The 19,968-nt window shown below is 50.8% G+C and overlaps 1 protein-coding gene across 1 annotated transcript in view; it reads left to right on the top strand.

Moving 5' to 3' along the window:
* LOC140192284 (pleckstrin homology domain-containing family G member 4B-like) overlaps positions 1–19,962 on the top strand; it is a 32,335-nt gene extending 12,373 nt beyond the window's left edge. Inside the window, exons 8-10 of the mRNA XM_072249946.1 lie at positions 687–864; positions 2,893–2,994; positions 19,400–19,962. Coding sequence (XP_072106047.1) covers positions 687–864; positions 2,893–2,994; positions 19,400–19,419 — 300 coding nt within the window. The 3' untranslated portion in view covers positions 19,420–19,962. The remainder of the gene's footprint in view (positions 1–686; positions 865–2,892; positions 2,995–19,399) is intronic.
* Positions 19,963–19,968: the final 6 nt, after the last annotated feature.

Below are 19,968 nucleotides of genomic sequence, written 5' to 3'. Positions count from 1 at the left end.
CCCAAGCGCACTGTGTCACTGACTGTATCCCCACTGACGATAACCCAGCTCCCTCACACCATCCCTCATTGACCCCTCTCCCCAAGCGCACTGTGTCACTGACTGTATCCCCACTGACGATAACCCAGCTCCCTCACACTGTCCCTCTGTGACCCCTCTCCCCCAGCACCCTGTGTCACTGACTGTATCCCCACTGACGATAACCCAGCTCCCTCACACCGTCCCTCAGTGACCCCTCTCCCCCAGCACCGTGTCACTGACTGTATCCCCACTGATGTTAACCCCGCTCCCTCACACCGTCCCTCAGTGACTGCTCTCCCCCAGCACCCTGTGTCACTGACTGTATCCCCACTGACGATAACCCAGCTCCCTCACACCGTCCCTCCGTGACCCCTCTCCCCCAGCACCGTGTCACTGACTGTATCCCCATTGACGATAACCCAGCTCCCTCACACCGTCCCTCAGTGACCCCTCTACCCCAGCACACTGTGTCACTGACTGTATCCCCACTGACAATAACCCAGCTCCCACACACTGTCCCTCGGTAAATCCTTATATGCAGTTACAGGTGGACAGGCAGCTCTCCTTTGCACTAACTCACAGCACTGCTGACTGCCCTCTTCTATGCTTATACTTTATACTTCTCGCCCTCTTTCCTCCCTCGCCCCCTTCTCTCCCGCGCACAGACGGCGGAGATGGGGCTGACCGAGAACATCGGGGACTCTGGGCTGCGTTTCGAGCTGTGGTTCCGGCGCCGAAGGTCGAACGAGGCCCTCGTCTTCCAGGCCGAGTCACCGGCGGTGAAGCAGGCCTGGACACAGGACATCGCCCGCATCTTGTGGCGCCAGGCGTCCCGGAACAAAGGTGAGCTCCGGAGGGCTGAGGGCGTGCTGGGGAGGGAGGGGAGGTGGGTGTCAGTAGAGAACCCCCCCACCCCATCCAAACCAATTCCAGGTTACCTGGCCCCAGGACTGGAGGGGAATGGACCCAGAGATCAAACGTGCCGTGGCCTGGAGAGAGTGCAGGGGAGATTCCTCAGGACTTTCCCTGGATTGGAGGGCTTTAGTAATGGGGGGGGGGGGGAAAACTGGACCAGCCGGGGCCGTTTTTCCTCAGTGACCGAGGCTGAGGAGGTCTATTAGAGGCAGAAAGGGATGAGGTAGACACTCAGCCTTCCCATGGTCGGGTACCTGCAGCCTGAGAGTACAGGAGAAGGACTTTTAAAGGGGATCTGAGGAGAGAGTTCCCTGAGAGTAAAGTTTAAGATGCGTAGGGTGCAGAGGGAGGCATTCTGGCACGCTGGCCCCCGTAGGTCAGAGCTTCGAAGTTCCAAGTAAATTTTGTTATCAAAGCACGCACATGTCACCATAGGCAACCCTGGGATTCATTTTCTTGTGGGCATCCTCCATCAGTCTGTAGAGTAGTAACTGCAACGGGATCAACAAAGGATTGTTGTGCAGAAGACAACAAACCGTGCAAGTGCAAACATAAATAAGTAGCAGTAAATAACGAGAACATTGGATAAAGAGTCCTTAAAGTGAGATCATTGGTCGTGGGAACATCTCAGTGATGGGGCAAGTGAGTGTAGTTACCCCCTTTTGTTCAAGAGCCTGATGGTTGAGGGGCAGTATCTCCTCTGAAACCTGGTGGTGTGAGTCCTGAGGCTCTTGTACCTTCTACCTGATGGCAGCAGTGAGAAGAGAGCGTGTCCTGGGTGGTGGGGATCTCTGATGAGGGACGCTGCTTTCCTGAGACAGTGTTTCATGTCGATGTGCTCAATGGTCAGGAGAGTTTGACCCGTGATGTACTGGGCCAAATCCGCTACTTTTTCAGATTATGAGGACACTCAGTCCTCTTTTATTGTCATTTGGAAATGCAATACATGCACTAAGAAATGATACAATGTTTCTCCAGAGTGATATCACAGAAAACAGGATAAACCAAAGAATAACACTGACAGAACCACATAACTATAACGTATAGTTACAGCAGTGCAAAGCAATACCGTAATTTAATAAAGAACAGACTACAGGCACAGTAAAAAAAAAAGTCTTAAAGTCCCGAGTCGATCGACTCCGATTCCCCGATAGCAGGCGGCAAAAGGGAGAAACTCCCTGCCATAAACCTCCAGGCACCGTCAACTTGCCGATGCCTTGGAAGCAGCCGACCACAGCCGACACTGAGTCCGTCTGTCCGAAAACTTCGAGCCTCCGACCAGCCCCTCCAATACAGCCTCCCGAGCGCCATCCTCTGCCGAGCGCCTTCGACCTCTCCCCGGCCGCTGAAACAAGCAAAGCCGAGGATTCGGGGCCTTCTGCTCCGGAGATTCCAGTTACCACACAGTAGAAGCGGCCATTTCAGAAGTTTCTCCAGATATTCCTCCCTACTCTCATGTCCATCTCCATCAAATCAGGATTGTGCACGGTCCCCTACTTGACAGATAACAGATATTCATTCACCGGAGAGGCCGCGCGCGCTGCCGTCGTGCCGCCATCTTCTCCCCCCTCCCGGGAGCTACTTTCTGTTGGGATGTCCATTCAGAGGGCGTTGATGATTTCATACCAGGGCAGGACACAGTTATAGAGCGTAGAACTGCCCAGTATAGTATGGGGCCCTTGGGCCCACAATGTTGTACTGACCCCCCATGATCAATCTCTCTCCTTCCTCCTACACAGCCTCATCTTATGTTTCATGTGCCTACCTAATAGTCTTTTACCCCCCCCCCCCCCCGGTGTTAAAAACCAATCTCTGACATCTTCCCGAAACTCCCCTGCGCTCCCCTTGAATGGCTGCCGCTGGAAAAAGCCACTGCCTCTCCGCTCTGCCTTTGCACCGGAGAAGTGCCGACTAGATCCCACTTCCTAAACCTGGCCTTTCTCTCCCTCCTTCCAGAGCTGCGGCTGCAGGAGATGGTTTCCATGGGGATGGGGAGCAAAGTGTTCCTGGACCTGGCAGCCTCCGATGGTTCCCCTGACCAGAGTGGGCCCAGGAAGGGTAAGAGAATGATTTCCTGAGCCTCTGTGGGCCGGTCTCCCTCTGATGTCCTGGACAGGAAAGCCATGTCTTGGGACCGGATGTGGTGGAGATGACAGAACCGAGAAAAGGGACCGGTGTTTTTACAGGAGGCAGGGCGGGAAGAGGCGTCGTCAGGATAACTGTGGGAATCGGTAGGGTCATAAAGGACCGCGGTCTCCGGAGATGGAGACGGAGATTGAGAAAGGGGAGAGAGGTGTCGCAAACGGACCGGGTGAACTTCAGGGCAGGGTGGAAGTTGGAGACAAAGTTGACGAAATTGGGGCGCTCGGCTGGGCGGGAAGCAGCACCAACGCAGCGTAGGAGGAGTCGGGAACGTCATCGGGGGGAGGCTTGGAATGTGGACTGTTCTACACGAGTGTAGCTGGGGCCCATGGCGACCCCTCGAGTCTGGAGGAAGTGAGAGGAGCCATGGGGGGAAAATCATTGTGGGGGGGGACCCAGTCCTGCCGGATGGAGGGGAATGTGATTAAGGTGCAGAGGGGGCAGGGAAGATTGACGAGGACATTACTGAGGCTGGAGAAGAGAAAATGGACAGGTTGGGACTGTTTTCCCTGGTGTGCAGGAGGCTGAGGGGTGCTCTTATAAAAAAATCTTGAGGGGCAAATATAAGGTGGATGGTCACAATCGTTTCCCCAGGTCAGGGAGGGCACATGTTTAATGTGGGGGGTGGGGGGAGAGTTAAAAGGAACCTGAGGGACAACATTTCCACCCAGAAGGGGAACGATCTGCCAGAGGAGGTAGTAGAGGTGGGGACAATTACAACATTTATAAGAGATTTGAATAGGAAAGTTGTAGAGGGAAATGGGCCAATCATGTGGGACAACCTTGGACAGCATGGATGAGTTGGGCCGAAGGGCCTGTATGACTCTGTGACTCCAGGGAGGCTGTTTCCCCCTACAACCTGAGGTTACAGCCTCACAACGCAGTGCTGGTGACAGAGTTGAGGAAGGCTGTCGTTTCCCAGGACTGGGGGAACGTCTTTCCAGATCTCTGTGCTAGAACTGGAGCGAGAACTTGGCCCAAACCTGTGCCCCTGGCACTCCACAAAATCATGGCTTAACAACTCCCACCCTATCCCGCACCCCACCTGCCCGTTTGCACCCATATAGGTCTCTGCCCAGAGCATATCCACTGTCTCCACCTGTACGAGTGAGTTTCAAAGACCCTCTGAACCAGAATCCGGTTTATATCACCAACGTGTGTCGTGAAATTGACACAGATTCCGGCCGTGGCTGGACCAGGGAGAGTTATTTGTGATAACCTGTTGATGTAGTCAGGAGTGTGTGCCCTGCCCCCTTCTTGGAGCCAGCCATCAGCTCTCTTGGTTTGCTGGTATTGAGGGAAGTAGTGTTGTCAGGACATTCAGCGGTGTTACTCAGCCTTCCGACTCCTTCCTGTCTGCCGACTGGTTATTATTTGAGATCGGGCCCACTGAGTTCCTCCAGCAGGATTGCCAAGGGGAAATCCCCCTCTCGGCATCTGCCCCGTCGAATCCCCCTCGTCCCTCAGGGTCTCACACCTTTCAGTACGGTCAGCTCTTGTTCCCCTAAACTCCTGACAAATATGGCCCCAGCGTGTCAAACCCTTCCCAATAAGAGAGTTGAGCCCTTTACCAAGTCTGGTCTCAGCTGGAGCAGCGACTGGAACCAGCTGGGTTAGCATTGACCAGTTGGGCCGAATGGGGTGTCTCCATGGTGCACTCACTGTGACTCTGACCAAGGGTGCAAACCCTTCTTCAAATCTGGTCTCACCTGAGCAGCATAGCAGGACGTCCCTGAGCCCCGAGCCTCTCTTCCCCCACCCCCCCCAACTCCGAGCTGCTCCCTCCCTTAACGAGGGGAATGAAGAGAAGTTCCAGTTCGGGGGGCGGGGGGGGAAGAGTGGGTGTCACTCGACACAGGAAGGCTCTGCCCCTCCTCCCTCTCCCTCCCCACCGGTTTCTTCCCATGAATGTTTCCCTGTGGGTAGACGGAGAGGAAATGGCGTTCTGTGAGAGGGCCCATTAACCATGGCGTCTAGACTCCAGCCACTTGTCCCGAAGAAATCCAGTGTCACCCTGCCTACCAGCCCCAGTATCCCTTGTTATTTAAAGGGCTGTCACCCCTCCCCTCCCCTCCGAGGACAGTGGTAGGCAGGGCCCGCTGTAGGTGTTGGTGAGGCCTCGTCTGCCACAATGTCTCCTTCAGAATCACTGACACACAGCATGTTGTGAAATTTGTCGTTGTAATTACTCACCGTGATACAGGGCCGAAGAGGCCGCTCGGCCCTTTCCCTGCCTTCGAGCCGAGCCGCACTGCCCAGTGATCCCCGATTTCACCCTGGCCTATCACGGGACAATTTACAATCACCGATTGACAATATGTGTTTGGACTGTGGGAGGAAACCAGAGCACCCGGAGGAAACCCACGCGGTCACGGGGAGAACGTACAAACTCCTTCTAGACAGCGGGGGGAATACATTCGAAATTATAACAAGTTGCGATAAATATTTTTTAAATAAGTAGTTGCAAAGAGGGAGGAAACTCATGAGGTAGATCATGGACTGTTTGGAAATCTGATGGCAGAGGGGTGGGAAAATCTCTGAAACACCAAGTGAGTGTCCTCGGGCTCCTCGATGGTGAGAGGTCACGTCCTGACGGTAAGGGTCCTCGGTGACAGATGTCGCCTCCTGGAGGTACAACGTTTTGAAGCTGACCTCGGTGGTAGGGAGGGTAGATGGAGCTAGTTGAGCCTCCAGCCTTTGCAGCCTCTTACCATCCTCTGCGTTGGCGCGTCCGTATCCGGCGGTGATGCGTCCGGTCAGGGTGCTCTCCACAGCACCCCTGTAGAAATTTGCTGGAGCCTTTAGTGAGATACCAAATCCTCTCAAGCTCCTAATGAGTCTAGGTGCCAGCTTTGTAGTTGTATCAGTACGCCGGGCCTGGGACAGATCCTCAGAGATGTTGACGCCCAGGAACTTGAGGCTCCTGGAGGTACTGATTTCAAAGAGGAAGATGAGTTTGTCACACTGAGACGTGCGGTGACTGCGTCGTTTGCAGCAACACCCGCCGAGGGTGTGGTGAGGGCAGCCCGCGGGTACTGGCATCCTTCCAGCGCCAACATAACATTCCCGCAACCTACTAACGCCCGCAGCTTTGCAGCGTGGGAGGAAACCAGAGCACCGGGCGGAATCCCGCACGATCGCGGGTTTCCTTATCGAAGGGGTGAACTGGGGGTGGGGCAGAGATGATTCACTGGCCTCACTGAGGGAGTGAGGGGGGAAGTTCTCCCTGACCCATACTTGTCAAAGTTTGGGGAAACAAAAGGTGATATTGAAAGCTGAGAGCTCCTGATTGGGAGGTCAGGGAGGGCTTGATGGGAGAATTTTTCCACTGATGCAGGGGAGCACTGACTCAGGATGAGGGGTCATCCGGTTAAGACAGAGATGGGAAGGAATTTCCTCTGCTGGGCGTGGGTGGCATCTCGGGAATTCACTGCCCTTGGCAGATGAGATTTGGAGACCAGATTGAAGATAGAAACACCCAAAGTCATTTACCAGGCTGACAAGGACCAGCTCCTATCCATTCCTGATATGCCCCACCTCCCACTCCTTCCTCAATCCCTCTGTCTCCATCTCTTTTATAAACCTATCAATTCCCACTGCTATCTTGATGATGCCTCTTCCCACCCCGTCTCCTGTAAAAACGCTATTCCCTTTTCTCAGATCCTTTGTCTCCGCCACGTCTGATCCCAGGATGTGGCTTTTCTTTCCAGGACATCGGAGATGTCCTCCTCCTTCAAAGTATGAGGTTCTTCTTCCTCCACCATCGATGCTGCCCTGACACACATCTCCTCCACTTCCCAAACATCTGCGCCCACCCCATCTTCCTGCCGCCTTTCAGGGACAGAGTTCCTCTTGTCCTTACCGACCCACCCCATGAGCCTCCACATCCAACACATCTTCCTCAGTGACTTCCATCAGCAAACATATCTTTACCCCCACTGATCTCCCCACTTTCTACAAGGATCACTCCCTCTCTGTTGGAGAGCCCCATCATACACTGGGGGACCGCTTCGACGAACACCTCCGCTCCATCCGCCAAAAGTAGAACTTCCCAGTGGCCAAACATTTTAATTCCCATTCCCATTCCCGTTCTGACATGTTGGTCCACGACCTCCTCTTGTGCCACGAAGAGGCCACCCTCAGGGTGCAGGAGGAACACCTTCTATTCCGTCCAGGTAGTCTCCAACCTGATGGCATGAACATCGATTTCCCCTCCCTCCTCCTCCTAATCCCTTACCACTTCTCACTTTCCTGTCACCTCCACTGGGTTCCTTCCTCCTTCCCTTTCTCCTCTCCTAGCAGATTCCTCTCCAGTCCTTTACTTTCCAACCCTCCAACTTCACCTATCACCTTCCATCCTCCTCCTCCTCCCCCCCCCCCCACCTTATTAATCTGGCGTCCTCTCCCTGCCTTTCCAGTGCTGAAGAACGGTCTCAGCCCAAAACGTTAATTGTTTAGTCATTTCCATAGATGCCGCCTTGACCTGCTGAATTCCCCCAACGTTTTCACAATTCTATCTCCTTTACCACAGCATCAGAGAGGGACAGGAACAGACAAGTTACGGAAACGTTTAATTGGAGTAAGGGGAAATATGAGGCTAGCAGGCAGGAACTTGGAAGCAGAAACTGGAAACAGATGTTCTCAGGGAAACGTACAGAAGAAATGTGGCAAATGTTCAGGGGAATATTTGCATGGAATTCTGCATGTTCCAATGAGACAGAAAAAGGATGGTAAGGTGCTGTACCATGCTGTACAAAGGATGTTGTAAATCTAGTCAAGAAGAAAAGAAGAGCTTATGAAAGGTTCAAAAATCTAGGTAATGATAGAGACCTAGAAGATTATCAGGCTAGCAGGAAGGAGCTTAAGAAGGAAATTAGGAGAGCCAGAAGAGGCCATGAGAAGGCCTTGGCAGGCAGGATTAAGGAAAACTCCCAGTATGTGAAGAGCAAAAGGTTAAGATGTGAAAGAATAGGACCTATCAAGTGTGTCAGTGGGAAGATGTATGGAAGCGGAAGAGATAGCAGAGATACTTAATGAGTACTTTACTTCAGTATTCACTACGGTAAAGGATCTTGGCGATTGTCGTGATGACTTTCAGCGGACTGAAGAGCTTGAGCATGTATATATTAAGGAAGAGGATGTGTTGGAGCTTTTGGAAAGCATCAAGTTGGATAAGTCACCAGGAGCAGACGAGATGTATCCCAGACTACTGTGGGAGGTGAGGGAGGATGATTGCTGAGCCTCTGGCAATGATCTTTGCATCATCAGTGGGGACGGGAGAAGTTCCGGAGGATTGGAGAATTGCGGATGTTGTTCCATTATTCAAGAAAGGGAGTAGAGATAGCCCAGGAAATTATAGGCCAGTGAGTCTTACTTCAGTGCTTGGTAAGTTGAAGGAGAAGACCCTGAGAGGCAGGATTTGTGAACATTTGGAGAGGCATAATATGGTTAGAAATAGTCAGCATGGCTTTGTCAAAGGCAGGTCGTGCCTTACATCCTGAGTAAATTTTTTGAGGATGTGACTAAGCACATTGAAGAAGGTAGAGCCATAGTTGTAGTGTACATGGATTTTAGCAAGCCATTTGATAAGATACCCCATTCAGGACTTATTGAGAAAGTAAGGAGGCATGGGATCCAAGGGGACATTGCTTTGTGGATCTAGAACTGGCCTTCCCACAGAAGGCAAAGACTGGTTGTAGATGGGTCATATTCTGCATGAAGGCCGGTGACCAGCGGTGTGCCTCAGGGATCTGATCTGGGACCCCTACTCTTTGTGATTTTTATAAATGATCTGGATGAGGAAGTGGAGGGGTGGGTTAGTAAATTTGCTGATGACACAAAGGTTGGGTGTGTTATAGACAGTGTGGAGGGCTGTCAGAGTTTACAGCGGGACATTGATAGGATGCAAAACTGGGCTGAGAAGTGGCAGATGGAATTCAACCCAGATAAGTGTGAAGTGGTTCATTTTGATAGATCAAATATGATGTCAGAATATAGTATTAATGATGACTCTTGGCAGTGTGGAGGATCAGAGGGATCTTGGGGTCTGAGTCCATAGGACACTCAAAGCTGCTGTGCAGGTTGACTCTGTGGTTAAGAAGGCATACAGTGTATTGGCCTTCATCAACCGTGGAATTGAGTTTAAGAGCCGAGAGGTAATGTTGCAGCCATATGGAACTCTGGTCAGACCCCACTTGGAGTACTGTGTTCAGTTCTGGTCACCTCACTACTGGAAGGATGTGGAAACTATAGAAAGGGTACAGAGGAGATTTACAAGGATGTTGCCTGGATTGGGGAGCATGCCTTATGAGAACAGGTTGAGTGAACTCAGCCTTTTCTCCTTGGAGCGATGAAGGTGAGAGATGACCTGATAGAGGTGTACAAGATAATGAGAGGCATTCATCTTGTGGATAGTCGGAGGCTTTTTCCCAGGGCTGAAGTGGCAAGCGTGAGAGGGCATTGTTTTAAGGTGCTTGAAAGTAGGTACAGAGGAGAGGTCAAAGCTAAGTTTTTACGCAGAGAGTGGTCAGTGCGTGGAATGGGCTGCTGATGACAGTGGTGGAGGCGGATATGATAGGGTCTTCCAAGAGACTCCTGGACAGGTACATGGAGCTTAGAAAAATAGAGGGCTATGATTAACCCTAGATAATTTCTAAGGTAAGGACAAGTTCGGCTCAGCTTTGTGCTGTAGGTTTTCTATGTTTCTATGTTTTGTGTGTGCAGCTTCTATCCATTGTTAACAGATTTCTGAATGGAACTCTTGTACAATGAGTTGGATTCTTGACCCACAGTCTGTTTTGTTAGGTCCCTGCACTCTCTCTGTGGCTGTTACACTTCGTTCTGCATTCTGTTGTTGTTTTAGTAGGTTCTACCTCAATGCACTGTATAATGATTTGATCTGTGTGATCAGTGTGCAAGACAAACTTTGCACTGTACCTCAGTACCTGTGACAATAATAAGCCAATTCCAATAATACCCACATTTATAGTCTATGACCCCTAACCACCACCCCCACCAAATGGGGTCCGTCACCCACAGTTCGTACATGTCAAAGGTGGACCCAAACCATGAGCTGATAACTACGTAAATAACCAGCTCTTCCTCTGAAGCCTTCTGAGACCCCACTCCTTCCATTCCCACCCTTTGGTTCCGCAAGACGGGCAGCATCTATGGAGGGGAACTCTGGCCTCTTGACACGTTTCACTTGCCCATCACTTCCCCCTGCTTTCCCGTCGTCTCCTCTTTCTCTTCTCCTATCAGATTCCTTCCTCTCCAGCCCTTTACTTTCTAACCCTCTGGCTGGAGATGTTTGGGGCTGAGACCCTTCATCAGGACTGGAAAGTAAAGGGGGTGAAGCCAGAAGAAGGTGGGGGGGGCAGAAGGGAAGGACTACAGGCTGGTAGATGAGGGGTGAGACCAGGTGAGGGGGGTGGTGGAGGGCAGATAAAGAAATAAGCTGGAAGAGGGTTGGTTGAAAGAGGTAGGGGGTTGAAGACTGATGAATCTGATGGGAGAGGAGAGTGGACCAAGGCAGAAAAGAGCATGAGAAGAGGTGGTGGGTGGATGAGGAGAGCGAGGTGAGAGGGGAACTGGAAAGTGGAATGGGAAGAGAGAGGAGATGGTAGAGGGGAGATATTACTGGAAATTGGAGGCTTGAACATAGATGGAAAATGAAGTGTCGCTCCTTCAACCTGAGAGTGGGCTCATCGTGGCAGTAGAGGAGGCCACGGACCGAATATGGGAATGGGAAGCTGAGTAGATGGTCGCTGAGAAATCCTGCCTTTGTGGTGGATGGAGCGAAGGTACTCGACAAAGTGAATCCCAGTCTACATCGGGGCCCGCCAGTGTAGAGGGAATTGCACCAGGAGCACTGGATGAGGTAGATGACCCCGTCGGGCAGTAATTTTTCATGTCTAGTAGCGTACTGCTGCCGCAAAACAACAGATTTCAAGACATGGGTCAGTGATTTACAAAATCTGATTCTGGCGGTGCGGGTTGTTCTTGCTGCTGCTGTTCGCCAGCCGTCCACTAGGTGGTGACGTTGCTCCACGGAGGAATTGGCCAGTCGCCCTCGGACAGCTCCAGCCCGCCCCCTGCTGGCAGCAGTCAGTACTGCAGATCCACTCTGAATCAGACTGCACCTCTTCCTAGAGATGCTGCCTGGCCTGCTGCGTTCACCAGCAACTTTTATGTGTGTTGCTCAGAATCAGAAACGGGTTTTTAAATGACGTGAGAATTGCTGCCACTGTAAATTACTATAAATTACGAAATAAATAATGCAAAGCAAGGGAATTGTAATTTGTTATTGTTGAGAGGGGCAGACACAGTGCAGCACATCGTGGAAATCAGCCTCTCCACAGATTCTGTCTATGCTCCTTGCTGTCTCAGTAACCAGCTTAATCAAAGACCCCACCCATCCCAGGCGTTCCCTCTTCTCCCTCTCCTCATCAATCAGATACAAAAACCTGAGAATGCCAACACTAGGCTCAAAGGCAGACCCTGCCCCACTGATATAAAACTATTAACTAGTTCCCAAGCAGGTTAACTTGAACTCCTGACCTCACCATCTACCTGGTTATAATCCCGCATTTTACCGTCTGCCTGCTCTGCTGCTCCTCTGTAACTGTTCTGCATTCTGTAATTGTTTTACGGTGTTCTGTCTCGATGCACCGTGCAACTGTCTGGTCTGCATGAACAGTGTGCCAGACAAGCTTTTCCCTGTATCTCGGTACATGTGACAATAATTAACCTATTCCCCCAAATGGAGGAGTTAGTTAAGAGGTAACCAGGTTGGTAAGTTTAGATTCAGGTAGAGGCTCGGACTAGGTAAAGATGGTGGAGTTTTCTCCCCTAAGAAGCCAGATGACCTTGGCTTCAACCAGGTTATTTAATGATTGCTACTGCTTACTTGGTTCCTGTAGGGGTCAGTGTTGGGACCGCTTCCTTTCACATTACACGTCAGTGATTTGGCTTTGTGGCGAAGTTTGCAGATGATATTTGTATATGGTAGGTGGAGGGGCAGGTAGTGTTGATGAAACAAACTCTACAGAAGGACAGAGATTGGGAGGATGATGGAAGATGGGTCGATGATATATAGTGTAGGGAAGTGTACGGACATGCACTTTGATAGAAGGAATAAAGACATTGACTATTTTCTAAATGGGGAGCAAATTCAAAAATCTGAGGCACAAAGTGTCTGGGGAGCCCTTGTGCAGGATTCCCTAGAGGTTAATTTGCAGGTTGGGTCAGTGGTGAAGAAGGCAAATGCAATGTTAGCCTTCATTTCGAGAGGACTAGAATATAAACACAGGGATGTAATGTTGGGTCTTTATAAGGCATTGGCCAAACCACTCTTGGCATACTCTGAGCAGTTATCTCAGAAAGGATGTGCTGAAACTGGAGAGGGTTCAAAGGAGGTTCACAAAAATGCTTCCAGGATTGAACGGCTTGTCATGTGAAGAGCATTTGATGGCTCTGGGCCTGTATTCTTTGAAATTCAGAAAAATGAGGGGTGATCTCATTGAAAGCCATCGAATGGTGAAAGGCCTTGATAGACTGGGTCTGGAGAGGATGTTTCTTACAGTGGGAGAGTCTAAGATCAGATGACACTTATGAAATGAGATGAAGGGGAATTTCTTTGGCTAGAGAGTGCTGAATCCGTGGAATTCTTTGCCACAGACAGCTGTGGGGGGCCAAGTCTTTATGTATTTTTAAGGCAGAGGTTGATATATTCTTGATTGGTCAGGGCATGAAGGGATATGGGGAGAAGACAGGAGATTGGGGCTGAGGAAAATTGGATCAGCCATGATGAAATGGCGGAGCAGACTCGATGGGCCAAATTTTATCCTATATTTTATGGTCTTGTGTAAGAAAAGATGTCCTGGCACTGGAGATGGTCCAGAGGAGGTTCACAAGAATGATTTTGGGAATGGAAGGGTTAACATATGAGGAGCATTTGATGGCTCTGGGCCTGTGCTCACTGGAGTTTAGAAGAATGGTGGGGGAGGGAGTATAATTGAAACATTGAAAGCACTTGATAGAGTGGATGCGGAGAGGATGTTTCCTATAGTGGGAGAGTTTAAGACCAGAGGGCACAGCCTCAAGATAGAGGGATGTCCATTTTGAACAGAAATGAGGTGGAATTTTCTTTTTAGCCAGAGGGTGGTGAATCTGTGGAATTCATTGCCACAAACAGCTGTGGAAGCTAAGTCATTGAGTGTATTTAAAAGGTTCTTGATTAGTAGGGATATCGAAAATTATGGGGCGAGGGCAGGGCAATGGGGTTGAGAGGGATACCTGTCACTGTCTGTAAGAAGTTTGTGCGTTGTCCCCGTGACCGTGTGGGTTTCCTCCGGGTGCTCTGGTTTCCTCCCACAGTCCAAAGACGAGCTGGTTGGTAGGTTAATTGGTCATTGTAAATTGTTCCGTGATTAGGCTAGGGTTAAATCGGGATTGCTGGACAGTGTGGCTTAAAGGACCAGAAGGGTCTATTCCATCTTTAATTTCAATAAATAATTAAATCAGCCATGATGAGATAGTGGTCAGACTCGATGGGCTGAATGGCCTAATTCTGCTCTTTGTCTAATGGTCTTCTGGTCTTTGGTTCCAAATTTCAGCGCTATTTCGTTACCTGATTCGATGACCCTGCTAGTACAGTCTTGCATAAAGAGGACCCCCTCACTTCTAACAAATTCGTCTCCCTCAGTCTGACAAGCATTCCCAGAATCTGCTCTCTTCCCCTCGTTGCCATGGTAAACGGGCCACCCCCTTATTGCTACAGTGTCACCCATGATTCTCCCGCAGGATGAAACTCACTCCCACCCTCTCCCCCCCCCAACCCTCAGGGTTCAATCCAATCCCCTCTCCCTCTTCCAGACGCTGACAGAATCTATTCCAGCCTGTCCCTCGTGAGGTCGCCCATCTCCTTCCAGGTCTGCCAGACCCTGTGGCTCTGCCCCCGGGGAGGGAATTCTCCCTGATCAGCGGACTTCCCCACTCCCTCCGCCCTCCTGATCCCGTTCTTTAAGCATCGAACAGACAGCGGGGGCACCTTCTTCACATGGCGTCTCGACGCTCAGGTTATGTCGGAGAGGCCAGGTCATAGCACAGAGTTTCTGTGGCCGAGCCACTCTTCTAGCACCCACGCCAGCTCACTCCCTCGCCCCCACCCCAGGGGCATTGCAGAGAGCTCCAAGGAACTTCCCAGTTAGACAGAAGTTCCAAAATAGTCCGAGAGGGGAGATACTTCCCCACCCACAGTTTCCGTGGGTAACCTTGTATTTTCACAGTGACCCCCCACCCCTCCCACAGCACATACTATATTCTCCAAACCTGCCCCGGGGTCGGGCTCATTCTCGGTGAGGGGGGTTGTTTTCGAACCAGCAGATATACGACAGACAGAAAGAGGGACAGCGAGGTGGTATTCATGCGTTCTTGGGCAGCTCAGAAATCTGACGGCAGAGGGGAAGAAGCTGTTCCTGAAACATTGAGTGAGGGTCTTCAGGCTCCTCTCTACCCCCACCCCCCCAGTGAGGGTCCTAAATCACCGTGCCGCCATCTTCAGACACCTGCTCTCAAAGGTGACCACGTTGTGCCTGTGTTGGAGCTGGTTCCTGCCAACCCTGTGTCGAAAAACCCCTCGGGGGTGGGGGGGGTCTTTTGTGTGTTCTGAACCGCAGTGGACGCGAGCTAAAGTCACGCGCTCATCCAACCGGGAAGCCGGCCCTTCTGCCCAACCCGTTCGTGCTGACCCTCAACCACCCGTCCGCGCTGATCCCATTCCGCACCCCCTGCAGGTTCCACCTCTCACCCACACGCTGGGGGGGACAATTCACTGCCGACCTGCCCATCTCCGGGGGGGGGGGGGGAGGAGAGAATCCCACCCCCACCCCACTTCCAGGATAAAACTGACTGACTTCCTTCCGCAGACGGGTTTCAGAGCTGCCGTCCTCGGCCGCTGACGCTCACAGGAGCCCTTCACACTGCCCTAGGGGTGTTCGAGGAAGGGGCTGCCACCCACGTGGCTTGACAGGGCCATGCCTGGGACACGAGCTTCCTGCAGTTTGGTCTGTTCCCCACCTCATCTGAACGCGTGCCAGTGATGAGAGGCTGGAGTCCCATGTCCCCATCTCCGGTGTGGCTGTCCGCACCCTCTCCCCAGGGCAGGAGGGGGTGCTGGAGACTGGTGGCAGAGCCTCGGCCTCGTGGGGGGGAGCCCAAGCCTTGCGTCAGATCGCCTGTTGCTGGGTCCCATTGTTTGCATGTTGCAGTGCCTCTTAAGCATGTCTCTGTTTGCGTGCGTGTGCACGTGTGCTTTGCAGTCTCGTTTTCCTGTGTCCTGTGCATTCATGCATCGCTGCTCATATTTGTGCACGTGTGTGTGTGTGCATATGCATGCATGTGTGTGAGAGAGAGTGTGACTGTCAGGGGCGTATCTACAGAAAACAGTGCCTATGGCAAGCACTGAAATTCTGCCCCTCTCCAAACATCTGACACCCATCTTTTAGATAACTTTACCATAATATCAGCTCAAAAATGCAAGTCAAGCTCGTCAATCTTTTAATTAACAAATGATGGCACTACATGAAAATTATAACTGCTCCTTCCTTGCTGTCACTGATGCAAACTGGTCTATGATGTGATCAAAGTCAGTTTTGTCAGTCTCTTCTCTTTCTACACTCAGCAGAGCAAGATCACAGAGTCTGCTTGACCCATGGAGGCTCTCAGATACGAAAGTATTAGTTCTAACTTGCTGAATGATCTCTCACAGCTGGCGATGGAAACTGTGATGGTTAGCATTATCTGAATAGCAATGCGAAGATTGGGGAAGACGCTCTCATCTCCATACCGAACAAATAAATTCAAGAAGCTCTTCAGGTCTTGATATTTTCATGTTGACCCGCCTCGACAGCAACATTCTGCAATCCAAAATTTCTTCATATAGCTGCTGTCCATCAACATTAGAGCTGTACAATTCGCCCAAATTTTCACACTTCTTCTTTAGGTCATTACTGTCGGCGCCATAACACAGTCCCTCGACATCGAGAAGGAACCCAAACTTGCTGTCAGTGTTGTGCAAACGAGCGAACCTTTCATCCATTTCTCTGTGAAGATGGTTGAGTGTTCCTTTCATGACTCTTTCCATTGCCTCCTTGGCCATTAACCCAGCATCTCTTGAGTTCTCATCCGCCATTCACTTCTTTCATCTCTGACATCTTTCAACTTCAATATCCATTCTTGACAGAGACCGGCTCCTCCTTCGAGTGACTCACTGACCAACATTTCTCTTTTCATCATAAAAATGATCTCGGAGGGCTTTCAAATCCAGAGCAGCATTGTGGAAGTTCGTGCTAGGACCCTATAGCCTCTTTTGAATAAGGTCAATGCGAATGAGTACTTTGTTCCAAAATCCTAGCAAAATCAGAAGATTGTAACTCAACATGCAGTTGTACAGCTGCCTTGTGTCACTTCTTGTTTCACTGGTCTCATTTTCATTGTCTATCATGTCCTGGAGAACTTGAAGTATCTCCTCAAGGGTACTTGTTGACGGGCTTCACTGCTTCTGTCCTTGCACTCCACCTGGTTTCCGACTCCGACTTAACAACCACAGGCACGGCGTTTTTGAGTTTTTCCCAGCGCTGTGTTGAACGAGAGAAAAACACGTACAGAGCCGATGGTTCCACAAAACGTGACCATCATTGTATCCTGCTCGGCTGCATGTACACCCACCAAGTTGAGTGAGTGACTGTCGCAATTCACAAACACTGCCAGGTTGTTTTTCTCACTTATTCTTTGATGAGCACCACTTCTGTGTCCAGCCATCACAGCAGCGTTGTCATAGCTCTGTGACTGACAATCTTGTAGCTCCATTTTGTCCTTCTCTAGCTGTTTCAAGTTGTCTTCAACCAAGCTCTCAGCATCCTTCTGGCTTATCTGGATAAAACCAAGGAAGGACTCTAACATGGACTGTTTTCCTCTCAAAATCAACTTCCACATACCTCAATACTCTGACATCTGCTCACGGTGTGCCTGATCAGGAGTTGAGTCGAACATGAGACCATAGTACTTGGCTTTACAAATGCTTCTCAGTAAGCTCTGGCAAACAGTGGATGCCATCATGTGGATGAATTCGTTCTGGACACCCGGTGAAAGATAAGATGTGGATCCAGGATGACTTTCCAAATGAGTGAGGTGATATTTTATGACAGGGTCAAAGATGGCCAGTAGCTTCAGTAAGCCAAGGAAATTTCCCACATTGGAGTCATCGTCTAGCTGAAGTGACTCCCTGTGTCCTTGCAAAGCCAGGTTCTGAGTCACAAAGAATTTTATGCAGTGAAGGATTCTCATCAGGATTTCAAGCCACTTCTGCTTTTCCTTCTCAATCTGTGACTGAAATACAGCATCAATAACTCTGTTTCCAGCTAAATTTCTTTCCCCTGTGTGAAGCATTCCCGATGATTCTTGGCATTTTCATGAACACTAATCCTTTCGGGTGCTTTCCACTGGTTGAATCCACTTTCCTGCTCCAATGAGGACTGATGGTCTGACCGGGAATAGAGAAGACAACAGATACAAAATGCAGACTTTTTAGAAGGGGAATAGATCAGCCATGAGCCAGTCACTTCCTCACCATGACCATTTCCCAATTTCTTCTCGAACCAAGTTTTGTTCATTGAGCGGTTATTTGTCGGTAGGAAAGGCCCCTCACTGTTCTGGAGATACTTTGAACCCAGCTTTATTATTTCTGTTCTCAACGTGTCAGGCAGACTTGCTTTTCCAGTATCCTTGTCAAACTTCAGAAGTCCAATGTCGTGCTGTTCAATCACTTCTGGTATGACAGTTCGAGGCTCTTTGACACCATCCAGTTCACTAGGTTCAGTGTCGTCAGGTTCAATCTCGTCAATAAACTCAACATCATCACCACCACCATCGTCTTCCCCTCCTGTCATGTCCACATTCTCTCTGACAGCCTCATTCTTAATCTCGTCATACTCGGATTTATCTGAATTGACTTCCTCCTCAGCTTGTGACGCATTTGTACTTGATCCACCTTCGGGTCCTAACAAACTTATAGCAGGTGCAGGTGACTCCATGGAATGGGTCGAACTAGCTGTTCCGGGCTTTTCAAAGAAGGGCATGAAGAACGTGCTCGACTTCTTGGCTTCCTCCTCCTCCAACTTTCATCTTCTTCGTCCTTCAGCTCCACTTTCCTCCTCCGTGAAGAAATGTTTCAGGGTCTTCTCACACAATGCTCAGAGATAAGGCCATCCTCGTGCTTCACCCCTGATAATCAACGACAGATCAGACATCCGGAGAAAATTCTTCTTCACTATCTGAGGATGGCTCGTCTGACTTCAATAGAAACTGCTCAGTGACTCCCAGGGCACGTGCCATACCTGCCATACCTTAGATACATCACTGGTGACAGTGTGTGTCAGAGTGAGTGAGAGTGTGTGTGTGTGTGTGTGTGTCAGTGTGTGTTGTTGGGTGGTACGGGACGGCCGTACAGAGGTGTCAATGTATGTCAGTGTGTGGGTGTGTGTGTATGTATGTATGTCAGTGTGTCAGAGGCTGTGTGTGTGTTGTTGGGTGGTACGGGACGGCCGTACAGAGGTGTCAGTGTGTGTGTATGTATGTATGTCAGTGTGTCAGAGGCTGTGTGTGTTGTTGGGTGGTACGGGACGGCCGTACAGAGGTGTCAGTGTGTGTGTGTGTGTGTGTATGTATGTATGTATGTCAGTGTGTCAGAGGCTGTGTGTGTGTTGGGTGGTATGGGACGGCCGTACAGAGGTGTCAGTGTGTGTATGTATGTCAATGTGTGTTGGGTGGTATGGGACAGCCATACAGAGGTGTCAGTGTGTGTGTGTCAATGTGTGTGTGGGTGTGTGTGTGTGTGTATGTATGGCAGTGTGTGTTGTTGGGTGGTACGGGATGACCATACAGAGGTGTCAGTGTGTGGGTGTGTGTGTATGTATGTCAGTGTGTGTTGTTGGGTGGTACAGGACGGCCGTACAGAGGTGTCAATGTATGTCAGTGTGTGTGTGTGTGTGTATGTATGTATGTCAGTGTGTCAGAGGCTGTGTGTGTGTTGTTGGGTGGTACGGGATGGCCGTACAGAGGTGTCAGTGTGTGTGTGTCAGTGTGTGTGGGTGTGTATGTCAGTGTGTGTTGTTGGGTGGTATGGGATGGCCGTACAGAGGTGTCAGTGTGTGTGGGGGTGTGTGTGTATGTATGTCAGTGTGTGTTGTTGGGTGGTACAGGATGGCCGTACAGAGGGGGAGAATGGAGCCGATGTGACATCTTCCTTTCCGAACACCCACAGGGAAGGCGGCGTCAGAGTGAGAGGACGGGCGGACGCTCGGAGCAAGTCAAAAATGGGAGCGAGAAGTGTCCGTGGGATTGAGATGCCTGGGTGGGGCCCGGACTGTAACACCCCACCCTGCCCGTGCACCGACTCCAGTGGGCGATCCTGGCAATCGGACGCGAGGGAGGTTGACTGACCGGCCTCCCTTGTCACTTCCCCTCCATCCCCGTGGACTTTCTCTGGGAATCGAAGGCAAATCAGCAGACTGGGGACCAAGACCCTTCCTCCCTCGCCCTCCGAAACCCCAGTGGACGATCCTAGGGAGATGAGGAGGAAGGAAATCAGCAGAGGCACCCTCACGGACGACCAGATCCCCCCTCTCCTCACCTCTCTGGGCAACCATATCAGCTGGAGACAAGGACCATTGGCAGGGATGTCTCATTGAGGACCGGGTTCCGCCTCCCCAGCGGACAATCCAGGGAACCGGAGACAAAGGACGTTGCAGAGAGACACTCTCGTTGGGGATCGCACCCTCCTCCCCAAGGCCCAGCAGACGATCCCAGGAAGTGGGAGAAGAGGAAATCGGC

Source organism: Mobula birostris, unplaced genomic scaffold (assembly GCF_030028105.1).
Source record: "Mobula birostris isolate sMobBir1 unplaced genomic scaffold, sMobBir1.hap1 scaffold_1057, whole genome shotgun sequence".
In the NCBI taxonomy this organism is placed as follows: Eukaryota; Metazoa; Chordata; class Chondrichthyes; order Myliobatiformes; family Myliobatidae; genus Mobula; species Mobula birostris.
The sequence above is the reverse complement of the archived record's forward strand: the minus strand, read 5'-3'. Positions and strand labels throughout refer to the sequence as shown.